Source organism: Cebus imitator, unplaced genomic scaffold, assembly GCF_001604975.1.
Source record: "Cebus imitator isolate Cc_AM_T3 unplaced genomic scaffold, Cebus_imitator-1.0 Scaffold234, whole genome shotgun sequence".
Classification (NCBI taxonomy): domain Eukaryota; kingdom Metazoa; phylum Chordata; class Mammalia; order Primates; family Cebidae; genus Cebus; species Cebus imitator.
In genome coordinates, this window is record NW_016107549.1 from 1,073,119 (window position 1) to 1,096,709 (window position 23,591).

The 23,591-nt window shown below is 46.5% G+C and overlaps 1 protein-coding gene and 1 long non-coding RNA gene across 22 annotated transcripts in view; both read left to right on the forward strand.

The window, feature by feature from the left end:
* The window catches only part of LOC119466847, a 44,760-nt gene extending 31,144 nt beyond the window's left edge, over nt 1–13,616 (forward strand). Inside the window, exons 3-4 of one of the 2 annotated variants that reach the window (XR_005195338.1) lie at nt 13,375–13,451; nt 13,525–13,616. This is a non-coding gene — a long non-coding RNA (uncharacterized LOC119466847). Of the gene's footprint in view, nt 1–13,374 lie in introns of both variants that reach the window. The other variant, XR_005195337.1, reaches the window with a different exon arrangement.
* CACNA1A (calcium voltage-gated channel subunit alpha1 A) overlaps nt 1–23,591 on the forward strand; it is a 293,742-nt gene that overhangs the window by 31,790 nt on the left and 238,361 nt on the right. For all 20 annotated transcript variants that reach the window (XM_037727562.1, XM_037727559.1, XM_037727549.1 and 17 more), the window contains exons 2-3: nt 13,719–13,824; nt 16,417–16,556. In XM_037727562.1, the coding sequence (XP_037583490.1) occupies nt 13,719–13,824; nt 16,417–16,556 (246 nt within the window). The remainder of the gene's footprint in view (nt 1–13,718; nt 13,825–16,416; nt 16,557–23,591) is intronic.

Below are 23,591 nucleotides of genomic sequence, written 5' to 3' on the forward strand. Positions count from 1 at the left end.
CAGGCACCCGCCACCATGCCCAGCTAATTTTTGTATTTTTAGTAGACACGGGGTTTCACTGTGTTGGCCAGGATGGTCTCCAACTCCTGACCTCGTGATCTGCGTGCCTCGGCCTCCCAAAGTGCTATGATTACAAGCACGAGCCACCATGCCCGGCCTGCCTATATATTTTTTACCTGGGTATGGTGGCTCACACCTGTAATCCTGCACTTTGGGAGGCTGAAGTAGGAGAATCACTTGAGCCCAGGAGTTCATGACCAGCCTGGGCAACACAGGAAGACCCCATCTCTACAAAGAAAAATGAAAATTAAAAATTAGCTGGGTGTAGTAGTATATACCAGTAGTCCCAGCTACTCGGGAGGCTGAGGTGGGAGGATTGCTGGAGCCCCAAAGACCGAGGCTGCAGTAAGCCATGATTGTGCCCCTGCACTCTAGCCTGGGCAACACAGTGAGATCCTGTCTCAATCAAGTAGTTTTTGTATTGACGTGAAATTCATGCAACATTGTTAACCATTTTTAAATAAGCAATTCAGCGGCATTCAGTGCATTCATGATATTGTACAATCTCCACCTCTTTCTAGTGCCAAATATTTTATCCTCGCCCCTCCAAAAAGTCCTGTATCTGTGAGGCAGTTGCTCCTCATCCTCCCCTCCCCATATCCGCCCTAACCTCCACCACTCCTGGTAACTACAAATTTGTTTTCTGTTTCTATGGATTTGCCTATACTGGCTCTTCCATATAAATGAATTCATGCAATATGTGACCTTTTGTGTCTGGCTTCTTTCACTTAGCATAATGCTCTGGCATCTGTCTGGGGAATGAAATGGAGGTCAGAAAGACAGGCAATAGACCACTTTGGAGCCTACTGAGATTGTAGATGTTTCTGTGGGAAGGGACAGTGGCTTGACCTTGGGTGCTGCTGTAGAGGCGATGCTGAGCAGGAGAATTCGAAGCCTAATTTTGGAAGTAGAATTGGTGGGGTCTGATGATACATCAGCTGGAGGGGGAGGAAGACGTAGGAACCTGGAAGGTCTCTTAAGGCAACCTTACCTGAGCTGCTTACTCGGCAGCTGGTGGTACAGTTCATGACAAAGGTTAATAGAGACATGGGATTAGGGAAGGAATGGAAGAGTTTGGACCTTGGACACTGTAGGGGTTTGAATCGTGTCCACCAGAAATTCAGATGCATTTGTATCCTCAGAACCTGAGACCTCATTTGGAAGTAGGATCTTTGCACATGTCACTGAGATGAGGGATTAATCATCCTGGATTACAGTGGACTCAAGATTCTATGGCAAGTGCCTTGATATGAGCAGGTACAGGAGAGAAAGTCAGTGGTGATGGAAGCAGAGAATGGAGTGGTGCGGCCACGAGCCAAAAGACACGTAGAGCCACCAAAACTGGAAGAGGCAAGGAAGGACCCTCCCTTCGAGCCTTTGAAGGGAGCTCAAACCTGTTAACCCCCTAATTTCAGACCCTTGCCTCCAGGATGATGAGAGAACAAATTCCTGTTGTCTTAAGCTACCCAGTCTGTGGCAATTTGTCATGACTGCCCTGGAGAGTAATATAGACCCTCCTGTGAGATGCTCTAAGAAGACACAGAGTGATATAGCTGTCGCTAAGGCCACCCTGAGTAGCAAGGAGGAAATCAAATGGAGAAGCGCCCAACTCCCCCTCCTCTCCAGTCTCTTGCTGGTGCCTCCCATTGGCCAAGCCCACCTGGAAGGCAGAAGATATGGTGAAGGGCAGAGTTGGGGGGCTTGGGTGATCCAATCACAGAAGTCAGCCCTGCCTTTACCAGGACACCGAACAGGGCAGTGAGTGAATATTTTAGGGAGAAAGGACAACAAGAGAATGATGAAATCCATCAAAATGCATGCAAGCTCTAGAAAGAGGGTAGAGATAGAGAAAGGGCGGTTACCTAGGATTGGAGCCCCAGGGAAGAGCAACATTTAGAGATTGGATAGAAAAGGAGGAGCAAAAAGAGAAGATTGACAAGTAGAGACCAGGAGGGTAGGAGGAAAACTAGAACAACATTAAGAAGGGCACGGTCAAGTAATCTGGGCACAGAAGAATGGCCCTGGGATTTGGCAGCCTGGGAGGTCTTTGGCAATCCTCTTGGGAAGAGTTTTGATTGAGTGATGGGAGCTAGAGGCCAGCCTGGGGAGAGTAGAAGAAGAATGTGCAGTGAGGACATGGAGGGAACACGTGAAGGCAACTCTTTATGAAGGGGAGTAGAGAAATAGATTGGTGGCTGGAGAGAAATTTGGAGTCGAGGGTGGAGGTTTTAGTGATGGAAGAATATTGATTTCTGTAAATTGGGTCATTCCCATCCATTATGCCAATATGCACGAGTGTCTTCTCTTATATAGGATGCTGGGATTCTCAAATGCCCATTTGAGGTTTAGCATCACGAATTTAATGTCATCAGCCCAGATAGTTGACCTCATTCAGGAAAGTTCCACTACCCGGGTTGGGAAAGGCAACTAGTTGAGTTCATGCAAGGATGGATTTTTTTTCCAGGAGGGAAACAGGCAAGCAAGTGCAATATAAGCAATTCATATAAGGTTGACAAGGCAGGAGAATGTCATGAGAAATGGTGGGGTCACTGGGTTGCCGGGCTCAATGGGATGGACGTTGGTTTCCATTTAAGAAAGTTAATGAGCTTGGAGGTGGTTAAAGAGAAGGATGCTGAAAAGAGGTATTTTGGGGGTAGCTGGTGTAACTTCTGAGCATGCATAGCTGGAGTGGCTTGGAGGAGACATCAGTTATTGATGAAGAGGTAGAGACATCCTCTCTTGATCAAGGAAGCAACGGACCAGCTGGACAATGGTCTCTCCACAGAGAAATTGGAGGTTACGAAATGTTAAAAGGCTTCTGTTTTCCTGTGGATCTCAGGATCTTGGCTGCTGGCGCTACCTCTGACCTTGGACTTCCCATTGAGCCCAGCAGCACTGGGAGGGACTTTCATGGCCTTGGCTGGTTTAAGGGGGACCTTCTTGTGTTTGCTGACTTTCTTGGGGGCCTTCCTGGCTGCATATGCTTTTGAGGGAGCCATCTTCACCTCACTTGGCTTCTTAGGTACGTTTTCCACCTTATCTTTCTTCGGTGCTTTTGCTTTCTTGGGGCCCTTCTAACTGGGTTTTCTGGGGGCCATGATGGTGGACATCTTCCAGAGCTGGGTTTTCCTTTTGTTCTTGGGAACTAATTTGAGGCTGCCAGTGGCCCCACCTTGGTCTTGGAGTCGATGGTCTGCAGGGAATTTTCAGGTTTATGTTTGTTTGTTTGTCTAATTTTGAGATGGAGTTTTGCTCTGTTGCCCAGGCCGGAGTGCCGTGGCATGATCTCAGCTTGCTGCAACCTCCGCCTCCTGGGTTCAAACAATTCTCCTGCCTCAGCCTCCCGAGTAGCTGGGATTATAGGCATGCACCACCACGCCCAGCTAACTTTTGTATTTTTAGTAGAGACAGGGTTTCACCATGTTGGCTAGGCTGGTCTCGAACTCCTGACCTCAAGTGATCTGGCCGCCTTGGCCTCCCAAAGTGCTGGGATTGCAGGCGTGAGCCACCATGCCTGGCCTCTAGGTTTAAGTTTAAACCATGAAGTAGATGGAATGTATAGAGAGATGCCAGGGAAATGGAGGCTTTTACTGACCGCTGAACAGAGATGTCACTCCTGCAAGAGAGGAAAAGGATTCCCCCTTGGCAGAATGAACATATAAGGGAAAGTGCTTGAAAATTGAATCGGGAGACAGAGATCTCACACCACTCAGAGGTCCCTAGAGAACTTTACTGACCTGGAAAAAAAAAGAGAGAAACAGGGAGGGAAAGTCTTCAGTTCTTGTTTGGAATCTGACTCCAAAGCGTCCTCATTCCTCACCCTCTTCCCAGACCCTGAGAGTCTGAAATTGATGGATACTTTCTGTTTAACACTTGGCTTGTTTTTTTCTCTTTGTGTTTTCATTAGGAGATCTTTATTTTGCTTTTGTGTATTTGTGTGTTTTCCATAAGTCATATTAATTCTTCCATGTTTATACTTTTGGGCCCAGAGGAATTCATACGTTTAAATTATGGATTTAATTTCAGAAGGTGTATACACACACACACACACACACACACACACACATCTCACTTTTAAAAAACTAAAATATAGCCCTGTAAATCTGCAGAAACTATGGAATGTGGGCTAGGTATGGTGGCTCGTGCCTGTAATCCCAGCACTTTGGAAGGCCGAGGTGGATCACCTGAGACCAGGAGTGGGAGACCTACCTGGCCAACATGGTGAAATCCTATCTTCACTAAAAATACAACAATTAGCCAGGCGTGGTGGCAGGTTCCTATAATCCCTGCTACTCAGAAGACAGAGACAGGAGAATCAGTTGAACCCAGGAGGTGGAGGTCACGGTGAGCCGAGATCACCCCACTGCACTCCAGCCTGGGTGACAGAGCAAGACTCTGTTTCAAAAAAAAAAAAAGTCAATATGCATCCGCTCTGACACCTAGCAATTTCACATCTTGGAATCTGTCCTGCAGGAAAATTGTCACAAGTGCATGAGGCTGTATGGTGAGATTATTAACATTTTAAAAGATGGGATCTCGCTCTGTCACCCAGGCTGGAGTGCAGTGATGTGGTCATAGCTCACTACAGCCTTCACCTCCCAGCTTTAGAGGATTCTCCTGCCTCAGCCTCCCTAGTAGCTAAGAGTACAGGTCTGTTCAGCTATGATGATGGTAGATGTAAGACCTAGAAGGGCAAAAAATAGGAAAAGTTATTTACTATTGGCAGCAATTGTCATAAAGTAATCAACATTTAGACCAGGTGCAGTGGCTCACACGTGTAATTCCAGCACTCTGGGAGGCTGGGGTAGGCAGATCACGAGGTCAAGAGATTAAGACCATCCTGGCCAACGTGGTAAAACCCCGTCTCTACTAAAAATGCAAAAATTAGCTGGGCTTGGTAGCACATGCCTGTAATCCCAGCTACCCAGGAGGCTGAGGCAGGAGAATTGCTGGAATTGGGGAGGTGGAAGTTGCAGTGGGCTGAGATTGTGCCACTGCACTGGCGTCTGGTGACAGAGCAAGACTCCATCTAAAGAAGAAAAAACATTTATTGCATGATTATAGTGAGATGAATTGTATCCTATGTTTTTATAGGCACATTAAGTATCCAAAGCTTAAAAAGCTTTTTAAAAAGATATTTATTTATTTATTTATTTTAAGAAATATGGTCTTGCTCTGTTGCCCAGACCACAGTGCCATGGTATGATCACAGCTCACTGCAGCCTCAAACTCTGGGGTTCAAGCAATCTTCCTGCCTCAGTCTCTTGAGTAGCTAGGACCACAGACATGTGCCAACATGCCTGGCTAGTTTTCGTATTTTTAAATGCATTTTTGTAGAGACAGGATCTAGTTATGTTGAGCAGGTTGGCCTCAAACTCCTGGCCTCAAGTGACCCTCTGCCTTGGCCTCCCCAAGGGCTGAGGTGATAGGCATCAGCCACTGCATTTAGCCCACATTAAATTTTCCAGTCATCACAGGAACCAAAGTAAACTATGAAACACCCACGTTTATTGAGCATTTACTATGTGCAGGGCCCTGTAATAGATTATTGTTATTTTATATATCAACTCATTCCATTTGCACACAACCTATGAGGTAGGTGATATTTTCTCCCTTTTATATATGATGAAACTGAGGCTCATAGAAGAAAACTGCCTTGCCTAAGGTCAAAGCCACGTCTGATCCCCAAATCCTTTCAACTCCTCTGCACTACTATTTTTTAATGCAGATAGCGCCAATTTTCGAAGCAGAAGCACCATTTAGCTGCCCGAAGTAGACTTCTCATTTGAGAACCAAAGTGTTGGATCTTCTTGGTTAATATGAAAAAACAAATGACACACAAACCTACTTGATAATTCGGTTTTTAATTTTCTCTTCATTTGATTTTCCTGATGACATGATTAATCTTTTTCGTCTCTACCCTGTATGTGAAATGTAGGTCTTTGCCAGTGTCTCAGAGAGTGTTAATAGTTGGTGCTGGGTTTGTTTTTCTCTCCCCCGGGCTTCCTGTCCCTGGTTGCTAGCGAAATGAAACGGTGCGCCTCTTTGCCGCTGGCCGTGGTGCTGAAAACATCCTGGGCAGCGCTAGGGTTGCTCTTGCTAGCACGCCATCCCTGCTGAGAGTCTTAGGCTGATCAGCGGGTGGAGAGATCTTTTCCGGGCTTCATTTTGGTTAGTACTGTGTGTTGAAGAGTTTGAAGCTCACGTCTGAGAACTGGAGACTGTGTGGATTACTGGAAGTTGAAATAGTCATGAATAATTCCTACCTGAGATGAGCTTATGAGGGTGTGGACTAGCACTCAATGTTTGGCCTTTGCTAAATTGTGGCAATTGGTTGGGACTTGAGTGGGGTGTAACCCATTTGGTCTAATCCATATGGTTAGGGCTTCAAGTGCACCTGCACTCCACTTTTTAAATGAAGGCAAAACCATCCACCTGCTAACCAGGATAGCTCCTGAGTGGTCTTCGTGAACCACCAGCTTAAAAGCATAGATTGTGGGCTGGGCACGGTGGCCCATACCTGTAAGCCCAGCACTTTGAAAGGCCAAGGCAAGAGGATTGCTTGAGCCCAGGAGTTCAAGACCAGCCTGGGCAACATGATGAGACCCTCATCTCTACAAAAATGTTAAAAATTAGCCAGGTATGCTGGCATGCACCTATAGTCCCAGCTACTCAGGAGGCTGAAGTGGACAGATGGCTTGAGCCTGGGAGGTCAAGGCTGCAGTGAGCTGTGATCATGTCACTGCATGTCACCTTGGGCAACAGAGCAAGACCCTGACTCCAAACTAGCAAAAGGCATAAACTGTGGAGTTGGGCAGAACTGGGTATGAGCCCCAGCTCTGCCAGTACCTCTTTTGTGACCTTGAGCAATGTGTTTAATCTCTCTAAGCCTGAATTTTCTTATCTGGAAAATGGGGCTTACCACAGAATGCACCTTGTAGAAATGTTGCAATGAATTAACTGAAACAAAGTGCTTACCAGAGTACCCACCCAAAGGAGCACTTGGAAACAAGGCTGCTGTAATTATGGTTGCTATGCTTGTTAATGGCCCCATAATAGCTTATCATGTTGCAGAGTTAAATTGGGGCATGTGTTTAGTGGAGCAAGGAATATGTGTTAAACCATACATCTAGGGTCCTGGGATCCCCCACTCTTTTCCTGGTGATTGTGATGAGCATGGAACTAACATGAAAATAAGGTCTGCTTGGCTTCTTCCCACAAGCCCAATGACCTGGGTGACTGCTACAAGCATCTGTTTCCTTAGAACCCACTCATCAGCAGCCCCCGTAGTGGAGACACGGTCATCATGAGTTGACAAACCTGATTTGATTTTCACACCAACCACAGGAGGTTTGAAATAAGCTGAGGGTGAAGAGCACCACAGAGAGAGTGCACCACAAAGGTCTTGCTAAGGGGTGGGAACTGTCAGCCATGCCCACTTTGAGAATTTTCTTTGATGTTATGAATCCCAAGACCAAGGTCCTGTTCACAGGTGCAAGCCCTCCTTCTTTCCTATGCAGAATTGTTAGTCTTTTCCAGGGTTACATACAGCCTCTCTCTGGGGCCTCTGCAGGTCCTGATCAATTTCGTTGTGTATAGAGTTCTGTGTCTCCTCACCTGCCTGCAGGGCTGTCTGCTATTCTGACTTCCGAGAGCCATTTCTGGAGCCAGCTTTTCCTCCCATCAGGGATGCTTCTCTTCTTTCAGCCCCCACCCCCTTTTGGCCTCCTAGGATGGCTGATTTTTCTGGATCCCGCTGACACAGGTGCTTTCTCTCAGAGCCAATCAGGGAGCAGAAAGGCTCAGCTCAGCTAACAGAGGCATTGCTCACCGCAGCTGTGAGTTAGAACTCAGGCTTTCTAAATTGGGAGGATCAGGCATGACTTAAGGTTGGGCTGAGAAAGCCTTACCTCCCCCCAGCTCGACTACCCAATGCAACCTTTGACTTCTGCCTAGGGCGAGGCATCTCTTACCATGCCATGAACTCAGCGGCCCATCTTTCTTTCATCTGGGCACCAAGTACATCACTGCATATTTCAGGACGTTTCATTGTGTTCTTAACATGATCATGGAGACTTGGCCTGAGATGAAGTCAGGGGAAAGATGTAGGCAGCAGGACCTAGGCCCCCCACCTTCATTTCCTCCACTGGCGATTTTTGTTTTGATTTGGTTTGGTTTGGTTTTGAGATGGAGTTTCGCTCTTGTTGCCCAGGCTGGAGTAAAATGGCATGATCTCAGCTCACTGCAACCCCCACCTCCCAGGTTCAAGCTATTCTCCTGCCTCAGCCTCCCAAGTAGCTGGAATTACAGGTGTCTGCCACCACACCCAGCTAATTTTTGTATTTTTAGTAGAGATGGGATTTCGCCATGTTGGCCAGGCTGGTCTTGAACTCCTGGCCTCAGGTGATCCACCCACCTCGGCCTCCCAAAGTGCTGACATTACAGGCGTGAGCCACCGCGCCAGGCCCTTCCACTAGTGTTTTGTTGGTGGTGGTGGTGGGTTTTTTTTTTTTTTTTTTTTTTTTTTTTTTAGCATCAACTATATAATGAATGCTCTCCTGGGCACAGAGCATGAAGCAATGAACAAGGTAGACACAAAATCCCACGTACGCAGAGTGTGCAGTCTCGTGGAAGAGACAGGGAACAAGATAAAGAAAGAAAAAATAGCAGATGCTTGACTGGGGATCGGAACTAAAGAAAGGAAAACAAAATAAATAGGCCAAGGGAGCTGATGGATGTGACCTTTGAGGAAAGGCCTAAAGGAAGTGAAGGAGGAACTCATGTGGATGTCTGGGGAAAGAGTATTCCAGGAGAGTGAACAGCAGGTGTAAAGGCCCTGGGGTAGAAGTGTGCCTGGGGAATTTGGGGAATAAACAAGAGGCTGGTGTGGCTGGAGCTGAGTGACTAAAGGGGAGATGAGAGGAGGGAAGTAACGGAAGCAGGCCATGCACCTTGCTAGTGCTAGGAGGACTTTGTTTTTGCTTTTGAGTGCAATGGGATCCATGGGAAGGCTTTGAATACTTCCACATGCATTTAGCTGACATTTTCTTCTCTGCTTTTGTCTCATTCCAGCATTGCTCTTACTTCCTCAAAATCTTGGGTTTCTTCTCAGGCTCTTTACCCAAGTGGGAGCAGAAAGCTGGTACCCAGGGCTCTTAAATTCTCCTCCTGGGGTCAGAACTTGGAGGAGAAAGCTTGGAGGAGAAAGAGGAACCCCCACCTCTTTCTGGATGACTCAAAACCGTAATTACCTGAGCTCCTCCTCCTATCCCTGAAATAGAGGCACTTAGCACTTCCAAAACTTCCCTGCGCACACAGATCCCCTGGCGATCTTTTAAAATGCAGATTCTGACTCAGCAGGTGGAAGCAGGGCCTGAGGCTGCCTTCCTAACAGAACAGGTGCTGGTTCTGGGACCACGCTTTGAGTAGCAAGGGTCTAAGGTCATTGCTGCAGATTTCCATTTGGGGCATGTCTGTGGACATTTGCCGGGGTGTGGGTGCACAGAGGGAGAAGGGAATGATGTTGGAGAAGCAGTGTGAGTATCTGTATTTGACAAGAAGTAAAATGAAGCAGGTTGGGAGAGAAGAACCTCTTTCTTTTTGCCTACATGATAAGGCTTCATTGTTACACCGAGAGGGCCCTGGGTCTGAAATCCAGGTGATACTGGCCAATTGAAACCCTGATAATGCAGCCCATAGAAGTGCTGCGTGCTGCATGCTGGCCTTCTGGGACTCTTCCTGGAACCTTCAGTGCCAGAGCTGATGCAAAGGAAGTCACATCCCTGCCATTGAGGGGCAGGAGGCCAGGGGACCGGAGGAGTGGGATGGAAGAAGCGCATGTAAGGAGGCTGACTTGGCAGGGAGAGGAAGCGAAGTCAGCTTCAAATCACAGCGAGAGGAGACCGGGGAAGGGCTTGGCATTTCTGCTCTGTGTACAAATATTGTCTCTTATTTTCCGGGCTGCAGGGTGAGGCAGAGTGGAGTATTTGTGCAACACAGCCCAGCTTTGTTCTCTGGGCTCCTAATGCCTGTCAGCTCGGAGGCAGAAAGCCAATCAGAGAATATCGTCAGCAAGGCCGGCTTTTGTTGGCTCTCCAAATTGCCCTGAGTCTCAGATTTTGCTTTTCAGACTGTGCTTGGAGCTTGCCTTCAGCTGCTTTCAGCTGGAGGCAAAGGCTGAAGCTGGTGACAAAAGGAAGCCTGGTTTTCCTGCCTTTCCGAGACTTTTACTGAGGAGGTTTCTGTTTTAGACTCTGTTTTCCCAGCTGGAAAGTGGGTTTCGCTCTCCCTCTAGCCTGGAAGGGATGGCTCTATGGCACCTCCAAAATACCAAACCTAACTCCAAGGCAGAAGGGGAGACTGAAAGCAGTTAATTTTCCAAAGGATAGAGCTAGGAGGAGGGGAGAGGTTTAACATGGTCAAGTTGCTCAAGACACACTGATTGATATCTCTACAGAACACGGAATTTCAGTGCCCCCAGGGGACACTCAGCAGGGTTTAGAGACCACTTGAGGTTGTCATCACTGGACAGGAGGGGATGCTACTGGCATCTAACACGCAGAGGCTGGGGATACTGTTGAATGTGCTACAGTGCCCAGACAGCCCCACCAAGGAGAATGATTCAGCCCCAAACCTAGTGCCGAGGTTGCTCTGGGGTAACCAACACCCTGTGGCCTTTTCACTCAAGCAGCCGCTTCTCCAGTGTCTACACGTCCTTCTCAGAGATTGCCAGATCCGTATACAGAGCCCGTTGGCGTGGGACACTTCTGAGGAGCCTGGCAGGGGGACAGGGGACTTTCCCATTCACTAGCTGATCAGCAGTCCGGGAGCTAATATGAAATAAATAAGATAGATCCTCCCCACCTGCCCTGCAGATCCTCCGGTGGACACGAGGGCCGGAGGCCTCCTCAACCCAGATGAGAGTTCCCAGGATGCAGGGAGGAGGTTGCCTGGGCAGACTGGAGAGAGTGCAAATGGAGTGTCTAGAGATAAGCACATGGACGACCCTGCCCCTGACTTGAAAGGGCAGATTCTCAGAGGTCTGCTCTGACCGCTGTATTTTTTTTTTTATTGAGGTAAAATTCATATAACACAACCATTTTAAAATGGCATTTAGGGCTGGGCACAGTGGCTCATGGCTGCAATCCCAGCACTTTGGGAGGCTGAGGCAGGAAGATCACTTGAGCCCAGGAGTTCAAGACCAACCTGGGCATCAAAGTAAGACTCTATCTCTTAAAAAAAAAAAAATAGGCACACATGGTGGTGTGCACCTGTAGTCCCAGCCACTAAGGAGGCTGAGGCAGGAGGATCGTATGAGCCTCAGAATTCAAGGCTGCAGTGAGCTATGATCATGCTGCTGTACTCCAGCCTGGGTGACAGAGCAAGATCCTGTTTCTTTTAAAAAAGAATGAAAAGAAAGACAGGTATTTAGTACATTCACATTGTTGTGTAACTGTCACCTTTATCTAGTTCTAAAACATTAAGCAGTAATTCCCATTTCCCTTCCTATTCCCCAGGAACCACGAATCTGCTGTCTGTCTCTGGATTTGCCTGTTCCAGACATTTTACATACGTGGAATTATACAATACATGGTCTTTTATGTCTAGCTCCTTTCACTTGGCATAATGTTCCAAGGCTCATTCCTGTTGTAACATGTATCAGTACTTCATTCCTTTTTATGGCTGAATACTATTCCATTCTGTAGGTAAACCACGTATTGTTTATCCATTGATGAAATTGAAGTTGTTTCACCTTTCAGCTGTTGTGACTAGTGCTGCTGTGAACATTTCTGTTGGCTGGAGTACCTGTCTTACAATCCTTTTGTGTTTATACTCTGGAATGGAGTTACTGTGTCACATGGTAATTCTGTGCTTCACTTTTTAGAAACCAACAAACAGTTTTCTGCAGCAGTTACCCCAGTGTTTTGTTGTTGCTGGTGGTGGTGGTCGTGTTTTGAGACAAGGTCTCACTCCCGTTGCCCAGGCTGGAGTGCAGTGGTGCGGTCATGGCTCACTGCAGCCTCAGCCTCCTGGGGCTCAAGCAGTCCTCTCACCTCAGCCTCCCAAGTAGCTGGCACTACAGGCCTGCACCACCGTGCCCAGCTAATTTTTTGTAATTTTTGTAGAGACAGAGTCTCACTTTGTTGCCTAGGCTGGTCTTGGACTCCTGGGCTCAAGTAACCCTCCTACCTTGGCCTTCCAAAATGCTGAGATTACAGGCATGAGCCACTGCCCCTGGCCAGCTACACGCTTTTATATTCCCCCCAGCATGAGAGTTGCAGTTTCTTCACATCTTCACCAACGCTTGTTTGTTTGTTGTTTTAAATTCTAGCCATCCTAGTGGGTGTGAAGCAGTATCCCATTGGAGTTTTATTTGCATTTCCCTGATCACTGATACACTCATCTACTTACAGGCCATTTGACTATCTTCTTTGGAGAAATGTCTATTCACCACTTTCAATTGGGTGATGTTTCTGTTGTTGTGTTGTACATGTTCTTTATATATTCCCGGTAGTAGACCCTTATCAGATACATGATTTGCAAAGAGCTGCTCCCCTTCTGTTACTTGTCTGTTAACTTTCTTGATAATGTTCTTTGAGGCACGAAAGGTTTAAATGTTGATGAAGCCCAGTGTATCTGTTTTTTCCTGTGGCTCATGCATTAGGTGTCAAATCTGGTCACAGTGTTTTATTTATTATTTTAATTATTTTTGAGATGGAGTCTCACTGTGTTGCTCAGGCTGGAGTGCAGTGGTGTGATCTCAGCTCACTGCAACCTCCATCTCCCAGGTTCAAGGGGTTTTCCTGCCTCAGCCTCCCAAGTAGCTGGGACTACAAGTGTGCACCGCTATGCTGGGCTAATTTTTGTATTTTTCTTAGAGACAGGGTTTTACCATGTTGCCCAGGCTGGTCTCGAAGTCCTGACCTCAAGCGATCCACCTGTCTTGGCCTCTATTTATTTATTTTTAATTTATCATTGATTGCTTGATTGATTGAGACAGGACCTCCTTCTGTCACCCAGGCTAGAATATAGTGGTACAGTCATTGCCCACTGCAGGCTTGACCTCCTCAGCTCAAGCAATTCTCTCACCTCAGCCTCCCAAGTAGCTGGGACCACAGGTATCTGCCATCATGCCGTGCTCTGCCACCATCTTTTAAATTGCAGCCCTGACCCCTTCCACTGTCTGTACCCGTCACCATCTCCCTACATACATAGAATATGTGATGAACTATGTAACATGGCATATGCAGGTATAACATGATACATACATCACGTAGTATACATGATGTAGTTATTTATTTGCGTCTCCTGGAGGAAGCAGGAGGAAGCTTCTCTTGTCTGCTTTGCTGTCAGCTGTGTCCTAGCCCAGATGAGAGTCCGGCACACAGCAGGTACTGAGTAAATATGTGTACAATGAATATTGCAGGTGAGATAGAAGCAGAATATAACCACAGTTCCTTTTAGATGTCACCTGCTCTGGGTTTGAGATCTGAAGGGATTTACTCCGGACAGGAGAACTGAATAATTCCGCCTGTGCTCATGTGGGTTGGGAGGATCTGGAGGGCTTAAGATGTTTCCACTGGGGTCAGTGGGGGGTGGGAGCACCTCCACACACCCTTTTTTTCTTCAAACAAGGTTATTCCTTAATTCCTTGATACTCCCTTTGAATACATGATTTTAGCCACCATCATAGCGAATTGCATCGTTCTCGCACTGGAGCAGCATCTGCCTGATGACGACAAGACTCCGATGTCTGAACGGCTGGTGAGTGATGTCTTGTCTTGGGGGCTTCTCCTTAGCTCTAGCAGGCCATTGATGTTTGGGGGGGGTAGAGCAGGGCACAGAGGAGGCTCTCAGTCCTGGAGCCCAGAGCCAGGTCATGGGAAGCCTAAATTTCTTTTTTATTTTTTCTCAAAACAGAGTCTCTCTCTGCCACCCAGGCTGGAGTGCTGTGGCTTGATTGTAGCTCACTGCAGCCTCCACCTCCTGGGCTCAAGCCATCCTCCCACCACAGCCTCCTGAGTAGCGGGGACTACAGACACTACCACGCCCAGCTGATTTTCTTATTTTTATCTTTTCTGTAGTGATGGGGGTCTCACTAGGTTCCTTAGGCTGGTCTCAAACTCCTGGGCTCAAGCCATCCTCCCACCTCAGCCTCCCAAAGTGTTGGGATTACAGGCATCAGCTGCTGTGTGCAGTCAATGTCATGACCACCAATGATAGAGGGCAGGGAAAACACCCTCCCTGCCTGCCCCACTCCGTCACCACCCAGCAGATCTGGTGTCAGCAGGGAGAGACACAGGTGACAGGTGGTCACATGGTCCCTGAAAAAATCCTATTCCAAACAAGATTCCCTTGAAAAATGTTGACTACACCCCAAAAGAGTGATAACACAGTACAGTGAGTGCCCCCATGAACCCGTCCCCCAGATTCAGCTTCTTCTGTCCTTTTCCTTTCCTTGCCTTTTTTTGGTAGAAGTGTTTTCAGGCACATCAATTCACCACGCATACTTAAGTCTGTGTCACTAAAAACATGGATGTTTTCTGGCAGGGCGCGGTGGCTCAAACCTGTAATCCCAGCACTTTGGGAGGCTGAGGCAGACAGATCATTCGAGGTTAGGTGTTCGAGGTCAGCCTCGCCGATATGGTAAAACCCCGTCTCTACTAAAAATACAAAAATTAGCCGGGCGTAGTGGTGAGCACCTGTAATCCCAGCTACTTGGGAGGCTGAGGCAGGAGAATCACTTGAAACCAGGAGGTGGAGGCTGTAGTGAGCTGTGATCATGCCACTGCACTCCAGCCTGGGCAATGAGCAAGCCATCTTAAAAAAATAAAAAACATGAATTTTTTTTTCTTACGTAGACACAGTGATGTTATCACACCCAGCACGATGAGCTGTGGTTCCTCAGAGTCATCTAAGACCCAGTCGGTTTTCAAATTTCCATGATTATTTTGGCAATATCTTTTTTTAAAAAGGGGGAGAGGGGGAGGAAGAAACCCCAAAAGGATTTTTCCATGCCCTCCCCCAGGTGCACCACCCTCAAGGAACCTCCATATGTTCAGCTATCCAGAAGCCCTCTGAATCCTGGCCTTTTTGGGGTTTTATGGAGGCCTCATTACATAAGCATGATTGATTAAATCATTAACCATTGGTAATCAACTTGACTTTCAGCCCATCTCTCTCCCAGAGGTTGCAGGGTGGGACTGAAAATCCCAACCCTCTAATCATGCCTGGGTTTTCCCCATGGCCAGCCCCCATCCTGACACTACCTAGAAGCTGCCAGCCACAGGTCAATCGTTACCTACAAAAAGTCATCCCTTTGGAGATCCCCAGGACTGTAGGAGCTATACGTCAGGAAACAGTGTCAAAGACCAAACACATATTCCGCAGTGTCACAGTCTTCTAAAAACTGTAACTAGCCTAGCAAACCTATGATTTTAGACTTTTTTGTTTTCATTTAAAATAAGGCTAAATAAAAAGAGTCCATTGAAAGACTGGTAAGCTAATAGAAATACCAGTGGCAAGCTGATGTGGAAAAAAATCATTTAGGCAGAATGAAATGATTGAAGCTCGAGAAACATTGCCGTAACAGATGGGAAAACGTCCACATAGGGGCTCTGATGGAGCAGAGCTTATAGCTTAATTTCAAATATGATACGTTATCAGCTGGAAGCCAGAACCAGCTGGAGGTTCTGCAGAAGAACTGACGGTGAGATGGTGAAGATATCGGCCACTTACCAGCCAGTACAGAAGTCCTGTTCCAACCCTGTAACAGTCTGAATGGCTGTTGGTATATACTAGCTGAGAACCATCCTAAGGGGTCAGATTTAGCAGTGGGGTCAATGCAAAATCTCCACCCTCAAATCCTTGAATGCTGCATGTGACAAATAAATCCTCTAAACCAATGCTTCCATTGGAACTTTCTGCAGTCACAGAAATGTTCTCCGTCTACCCTGTCCAATATGATTGCCACTTGAAATGTAGCCAGTGTGACTGCAGAACTGCATTTTTTTTATTTTATTGCATTTAAATTAATTTTAATTGAAATAGCCACATGTGACCTGTAGCTGTCATATTGACTAAGGCAGGTGCAAGCAAATGATTCTACTTGGTAAAGTGGCATGTGAGGTTGGCCCAAAAGGAATGAAGGAGGAAGATGTCTTCTCTGAGCGTTAGCTTTGCTTCCAAAATGGTTTGGACAAGAGAACTCTACAAAAGGCAGTGAGGGGTGGTGAGTGGAGGAGGGTCAGCGGAAGCAAGAGGGTGCTGGGTACTGATTTCTAGGTGGGCTGGTTCCCTGGTCTTGCCAACATCTGCCCAGCCCAAGATGCTGACCTTGCCTTCTCTCCCTTCCAGGATGATACAGAACCATACTTCATTGGGATTTTTTGTTTCGAGGCTGGAATTAAAATCATTGCCCTTGGGTTTGCCTTCCACAAAGGCTCCTACTTGAGGAATGGCTGGAACGTCATGGACTTTGTGGTGGTGCTAACAGGGTAAGTGGCGCATGCCGTACTCTTGAGATTTAACTAGCTGAAGGATTATGAGGCTTTTGGTTGGTGTGGTCCAGGCCAGGCTCGAGAAGGCTGAGCCCTTGTGTTCTCCCTCCCCTCATTATGCACCTGATTCCTTTCTGCCAACCCCCCACATCCATATTTCAGCTGTGTATTACAGCAGATGCTTTCTGTTACAATTAAAATAATAGCTCATTATAGTTGGCTGCTTCCAGAGTGCTTTATGGGCAGTCTCTAATTTAATCCCTGCAACAACCCAATGAATTAGGAAATATTAATATTCCCATCTGACCACTGTGGAATTGGAAACTCAGAGTGTAACTTGCTTAAGGCCACCCAGCAAGTAAGTGATGGAATTGGGATATGAACAGGAGATTATGTGTTCCAGAACTCAAGGTCTTAAATGTTGTACATGCATGGGTCTCTTTCTTTGCTTGAGGATATCTTGCCTTTATTTCAAGTTGGTGAATGTTTTTTGAAAATGTCTGGGTACAAGGGATTGTGGTTATGACGAAGGAGAAAACCAAGCTAAATAAGGTACAGTCACTGTCTTCAAGGAGTTTTCAGATCCACATATGATGAACCATGGTTGAAATGTGTATACACTTTCCTCTAAGCACCCTGTATGAGGTAGCACTTGCTGGTATAACAAAAGATTAAAAGCTAGGAAATGACTTAAACACAGCAGAAGTTTATTTCTCACTCATAGAAAATTAAAAACTGAGCTGGGTTTGGTGGTGCATGTCTAAAATCTCAGCACTTTAGGAGGCTGAGGTGGGAGGATCACTTGAGCCCAGGAGTTCAGGACCAGCCTGGGCAACACAGGCTCCCATCCCTAAAACATAAAATAAAAATTAGCTAGGCATGGTGGTACATACCTGGGAGAATTGCTTGAGCCCAGGAGTTGGAGGGTACAGTGAGCTATGATAATACCACTGAACTCCAGCCTGGGCAAGAGCTTCTGGGCTCAAGTAGTCCTCCCACCTTGGCCTCCCAAAGTGCTGGGAGCAAGACCCCATCTCAAAAAAAAAAAAGTCCAAAAAAAAAAAGTCCAAAATAATTGTTCCTAGTTGGCAGGCTGATCTCCTCCAATGACTGAGGGACCCTGGCCCTTGCCATATTGTGGCTCTTCATTGTCAGCCCACAGCATCCAGTAACTGCATGCTTGTCTGTATCAAACCAGGAAAGAGAAATGAGCATAGAAGGTGATACTTGGGAACGTTTATGAGGTTGGAAGGGGTGTGGCTCATACCTGTTCCGTTCATATCCTTTTGGCCAGAACTTGGTCACATGACCACACATCGCTGCAAGGGAAGATGGGAAGTATCAGATTGTGCTTAGAAGAAAAGGGAAATGGATTTGGAGAATGACCCACCAGTCTCTGTCAGGGACCATAAAGACTTCTATTAGATTCCAGTACGGACATTACTGTCTGGTACCAATGGCTGGCTCCTCCCCTTCCCACTCTCTGCTCTCCTCTGAGCTAAGTCTGGGCCCTTCTATTTTAAGACCCTTCTTCCCTGGGACACCTTTTTCATAATAATTATTTACAGGATCATAGCTCTCCGTGTTTTGTTGCTGCTCCAGGTTCTGTCTCTCTTGGCGGATGTGATGGGTTGCAGCACCCACGCTGTGCTGGCTGGACTGTCACAATGCAGATTTGTTTCAGAGCCTCTCACAGAAGGAACTGTGTCACATTGAGATGTTTCTGTAGAGGCCTTCAGATGTCTGTGGTCTGTTATAAGGACTTTTGGCTAGCTCTCATGGGCTTGGGTATGGCAAGGGATCTTTGTTAGTTGTGCTCACAGTTCGGTGGCTTGGAACCTTGATGGATTCCAAGGACATATTATGGTGCTGGGCACTTACACTCTACCAGGAAACTTACCTGGAAACAGCCTAGTGGCTAACGTTTTTATTGTTTAAAAAAAAAAATGTAAAGCTGGGCAGGGTGGTTCATGCCTGTATTCCCAGCACTTTGGGAGGCCAAGGTGGGAGGACTGCTTGAGCCCAGGAGTTTGAGACCAGCCTGGGCAATGTAGCAAAACCACATTTCCTCAAAATAAAAATTAAAAATGTATAAAGCTGGGTACAGTTGGCACATACCTGTAACCCCAATTACTCGGGAGGCTGAAGAAGGAGATTGCTTGATTCTAGGAGTTCGAGACCATCCTGGCCAACCTAGCAAGATCTCATGCAAAAATGAGTAGAGAATAAGAGAGCAAACACCTGTAGCACCTGTGTACATATTCGTTTATTCAGTGACTGTTTATCGAATGCTTCTATGTGCCAGGTCCTGTTCTAGGCTCTGGGACACAGCAGTGAATGAAATAGAAAAAATCCCCTGTTCTCATGGAGCTGACAGCCTAGTGATGGAGATGGACAAAATTGCAGCAAATCACACTGCCATGTGTGTTCCTATGCAACAATTTTGCATGTTCTTCACATGTACCCCAAAACCTAAAATACAATAAAATAAATAAATGGGAAAAAAAAAATCTAGTGTGTCAAATGACAGTGAGGGGTACAGAGAAAAAATAAAGTGGGGGTGGGAAGGGATGTGTTGCAGGCAGGGGTCAGGGGTGCTGGAAGCCGGGGAAGGCTTCACTGGGAAGATGACATCTGGATGAAGACCTAAGGGAGGTGAGTGAGTGAGCCATGAGGATAGCTGGAACAAAGTGTCAGGCAAAGGGAACAGCCAGTGCGAAGGCTCTGAGGCTGGACTATAACTGGCATGTTTGCTCAACAGCAAGAAGGTCCGTGTGGCTAGAGAAGGTGACCAGAAGAATGGGGAGAATTGAGGATAGAGAGGTAATGGAGTAACCCGCCATCAAAACAACTTTTCTTTTTTCTTTCCTCCCTTTCCCCCTTTCCCTTTCCTTTCCTTCTGACAGAGTCCCCCTCTGTTGCCCAAGCTGGAGTGCAGTGGTGCAATCTCAGCTCACTGCACCCTCTGCGTCCTGAGTTCAAGTGATTGTCCTACCTCGGCCTCCCAAGTAGCTTGGATTACAGGGTGTGCCACGACACCTACCTAATTTTTATATTATTGGTAGAGATGGGTTTACACCATGTTGGCTAAGCTGGTCTCGACCTCCTGACCTCAAGTGATCCACCTGCCTCGGCCTCCCAAAGTGCTGGGATTACAGGCGTGAGCCACCACGCCTAGCAAAGTAAAACCTTTCTAATCCCTGTTTTCTCCCTCTCTAGACCCACTCCTTTCTCTCTCCCATCCAGAGGCACTTTCCTGAATTTTATGTTTATTGTTTCCATGTACATATTTATACTTTATGCTACATATTTTACACTTAAAAATGTGTCCAGAACAGCGTCAGAATGAGAATAGCTTACAGTTTGACTACCTACGTAGATAAGAAATAGATGGGCTGGGAATGATGGCTCACACCTGTAATCCTAGCAATTTAGGAGGCAAAGATGGAAGGATTACTTGAGGCCAGAAGTTTGAGACCAGCCTGGCCAATGTAGTGAAACCCCATCTCTGCAAAATGAAATCCAATATAATAGAATAATTAGCTGGACATGGTGGTATGTTCCTGCAGTCCAGTACTCAGGAGGCTGAGGCAGGAGGCTCACTTGAGCCCAGAAGGTCAACACTGCAGTGAGCTGTGACTGCACTCCAGCTTGGGCAACAGAGCAAGACCCTGTCCCTAAAAAATAATGGTTTGGTTTGGTTCGGTCTGAGAAATAAAGGCTGGGTGTGGTGGCTCACACTTGTAATCCTAGCACTTTGAGAAGCCAAGGCAGGAAGATTGCTTGAGTCCAGGACCATCCTGGGCAACATGGAAAAACTCCATCTATACCAAAAAAAAAAATGCAATAAGTTACCTAGGCATGATGACGTATGCCTGTAGTCCCAGCGATTCGGGAGGCTGAGGTAGGAGGATCACCTGAGCCCAGGAAGTCAAGGCTGCAGTGAGCCATGATTGTACCACTGCACTCCAGCCTGGGTGATCAAGTAAGACCTTGTGAAAGAAAGAAAGAGAGAAAGAGAGAGAGGGAGAGAGGGAGAGGGAGAGGGAGAAAGAAAGAAGAGGGAGGGGAGGAGAGGGGAGAGGGGAGGGAGGAGGGGGAGGGGAGAAGAGAAGGGAAGAAGGAAGGAGGAAAGAAGGAAGGAAAGAAGAAAAAAGAAATATATGGTGCATGGTACTGGCTTTCAAACTTAACATTCCTCTATAAATGTGTTCTTCTAACCTGACTTTTGTGTTCAACATGAAATAAATGTGATTAAATAGCTCTTATATGTCCATTTTCACGACTGCATAGTATTCTGTGATAGGAGTATGCTGCCATGTATTTATCTATTTGGATTGTTTCTGGCTTTGGGCTATTTTGAAGCAAACTGTCCCTGTCCCTGCTTTCTCCCAAGTGAGTTCTCTAGGGCACATACCCAGGAGTGGAACTGCTGAGTTGTATACGGTATGCATCCTCTGCCCCACTAGATATTGCCAAATTGCTCTGCGAAGTGGTTGTGCCAATTCATGCTCCCTGGGGGCTGGCTTCTGCTGGTTGGGGCTGGCTTGACCTTGCTGGCAGGAAGGAGCCTTAAAAATCCCTGGGCAGGTTTTAAAAAAACTTTTAAGTTTAGGGGTACAAGTGCAGATATCTTACATGGGTACACTTGTGCCATGGGGGTCTGTTGTATAGGTTATTTCATCACCCAGATATTAAGCCTAGTCCCTGTTAGTTATTTTTCTTGATCCTCTCCCTCCTCCTACCCTTCACCCTTCAAAAGGCCCCAGTGTGTGTTGTTCACCTCTGTGTGTCCATGTGTTCTCATCATTTAGCTCCTACTTACAAGTGAGAACACGTGGTATCTGTTTTTCTGTTTCTGCATTAGTGTGTGAAGGATAACAGCTTCCAGCTCCACCATGTCCCTGCAAAGGGCATGATCTTGGTCTTTTTTATGGCTGCATAGTATTCCATAGTGTATATGTACCACATTTTCTTTATCCAGTCTATCATGGATGGGCTTTTGCAGCCCTATTTTTTTTTTCATAATAACATGGTTATGGAAACACTTAGGGAAACTCATATACTATTGATCACTGTGATACTTAATATTGAGTGTCAATTTGATTGCCTTTAAGGATGCAAAGTGTTGTTCCTGGGTGTGTCTGTGAGGGTGCTGCCAAAGGAGATGAACATTTGAGTCAGTGAACTGGGAGAGGCAGACCCACCCTCAGTCTGTGTGGGCACCATCTAATCAGCTGCCAGTGCGGCCAGAATAGAAGCAGGCAGAAGAAGTTAGAGAGAGCAGACTTCCTGAGTCTTCCTGCCTTCATCTTTCCCCCGTGCCGGATGCTTCCTGCCCTCTAATGTCAAACTCCAAGTTCTTTAGACTCTTGGGCTTACACCAGTAGTTTGCCAGAAGCTCTCAGGCCTTTGGCCACAGACTGAAGGCTGACCGTAGGCTTCCCCACTTTTGAGGATTGAGGGCTTAGACGGATTCACCATTGGCTTTCTTGCTCTTCAGACTGCAGATGGGCTATTGTGGGACTTTACCTTGTGACTGTGTGAGTCAGTTCTCCTTAATAAACTCACTTTCATGTATACGTCTATCCTATTAGTTTTGTCCCTCTGGAGAACCCTGACTAATACAGGCACCTAGTGGGTCCCAATAAGTGATCATGAAACTGGAGGCCGTCATTCAGTAGGTCAGTTTGTGAGTTGTAAGGCCACAGGGTGGCCTTTCTTCTCATTTCCTGTCATCCAGTGGAGGATATTCTAGATTCATTCCTCTAGGGGAGAAGTTCTTCATCTAGAACAGATAGGTCCTAAGTCTAGGAGCTCATAGTTGGGATGAATGAACCCACTGAATTTTTTTTTTTTTTTTGAGTCAGAGTTTTGCTCTTGTTTCTCAGGCTGGAGTACAATGGCATGATCTCAGCTCACCACAACCTCCGCCTCCCAGGTTCAAGTGATTCTCCTGCTTCAGCCTCCTAAATAGCTGGGGTTACAGGAATGTGCTACCACGCCTGGCTAATTTTGTATTTTTAGTAGAGACAGAGTTTCTCCATGTTGGTCAGGCTGGTCTCAAACATCTGACCTCAGGTGATCCACCCATCTCAGCCTCCCAAAGTGCTGGGATTACAGGCGTGAGCCGTCATGTGCAGCCCCACCCACTGAAATTTTATGCAAAAAAAAAATTGTGTGTGCATATATATATATATTTTCTGGTCTGTAGTATTTATTAGATTCTCGGAGAAACCTGACCCTATCATGAAGAACTGCTATTCTACATTGCGGTCCTTTCTTATCTCCTTCTCCTTTCTTTTTTAAATTCATCATGCATTTATTTCAGTTGCTTTTCTTGCTCTTGTTTCTCTGGTAATCAATTATCCTCATTGTCTGGTGGTTCTGGTTCCTTCAAATCAGGCACATTGCTCAGATTTTATTACTCCAAATTCCAGGGTGCTGTTTACTGTCCTGTTGGGTTGTAAGCTAGGAACAGTGAGAAGAAACTAAAAAGTTCTGTATGAGCTGGTGCAGTGGCAAGCCCCTGGAATTCCAGCTACTGGGAGGATTCCTTGAGCCCAGGAATTAAAGGCCAGCTTGGCCAACAAAGTGAAATTTTTGTCTGAAAAATTAAAAAAATAAAATCCAGGCCGGACACAGTAGCTCATGTCTATAATCCCAGCACTTTGGGAGGCCAAGGCAGGCGGATCACTTGAGGTCAGGAGTTGAGACCAGCCTGGCCAACATGGTGAAACCCCATCTCTACCAAAAAAAAAAAAAAAATTAGCTTGGTGTGATGGTGTGGTATGTGCCTGTAGTCCCAGTATCTCGGGAGGCTGAGGCAAGAGAATCACTTGAATTCCGGAGGCAGAAGTTGCAGTGAACTGAAGATTGTGCCACTGCACTCCAGTCTGGGCAACAGAGTGACACTCTGTCTCAAAAAAAAAAAAAAAATCCACACACATACACATACACACACACAATGATGCACATACATACACGTACACACACATACACGCACATGCAGACATAAATACACACGCATGC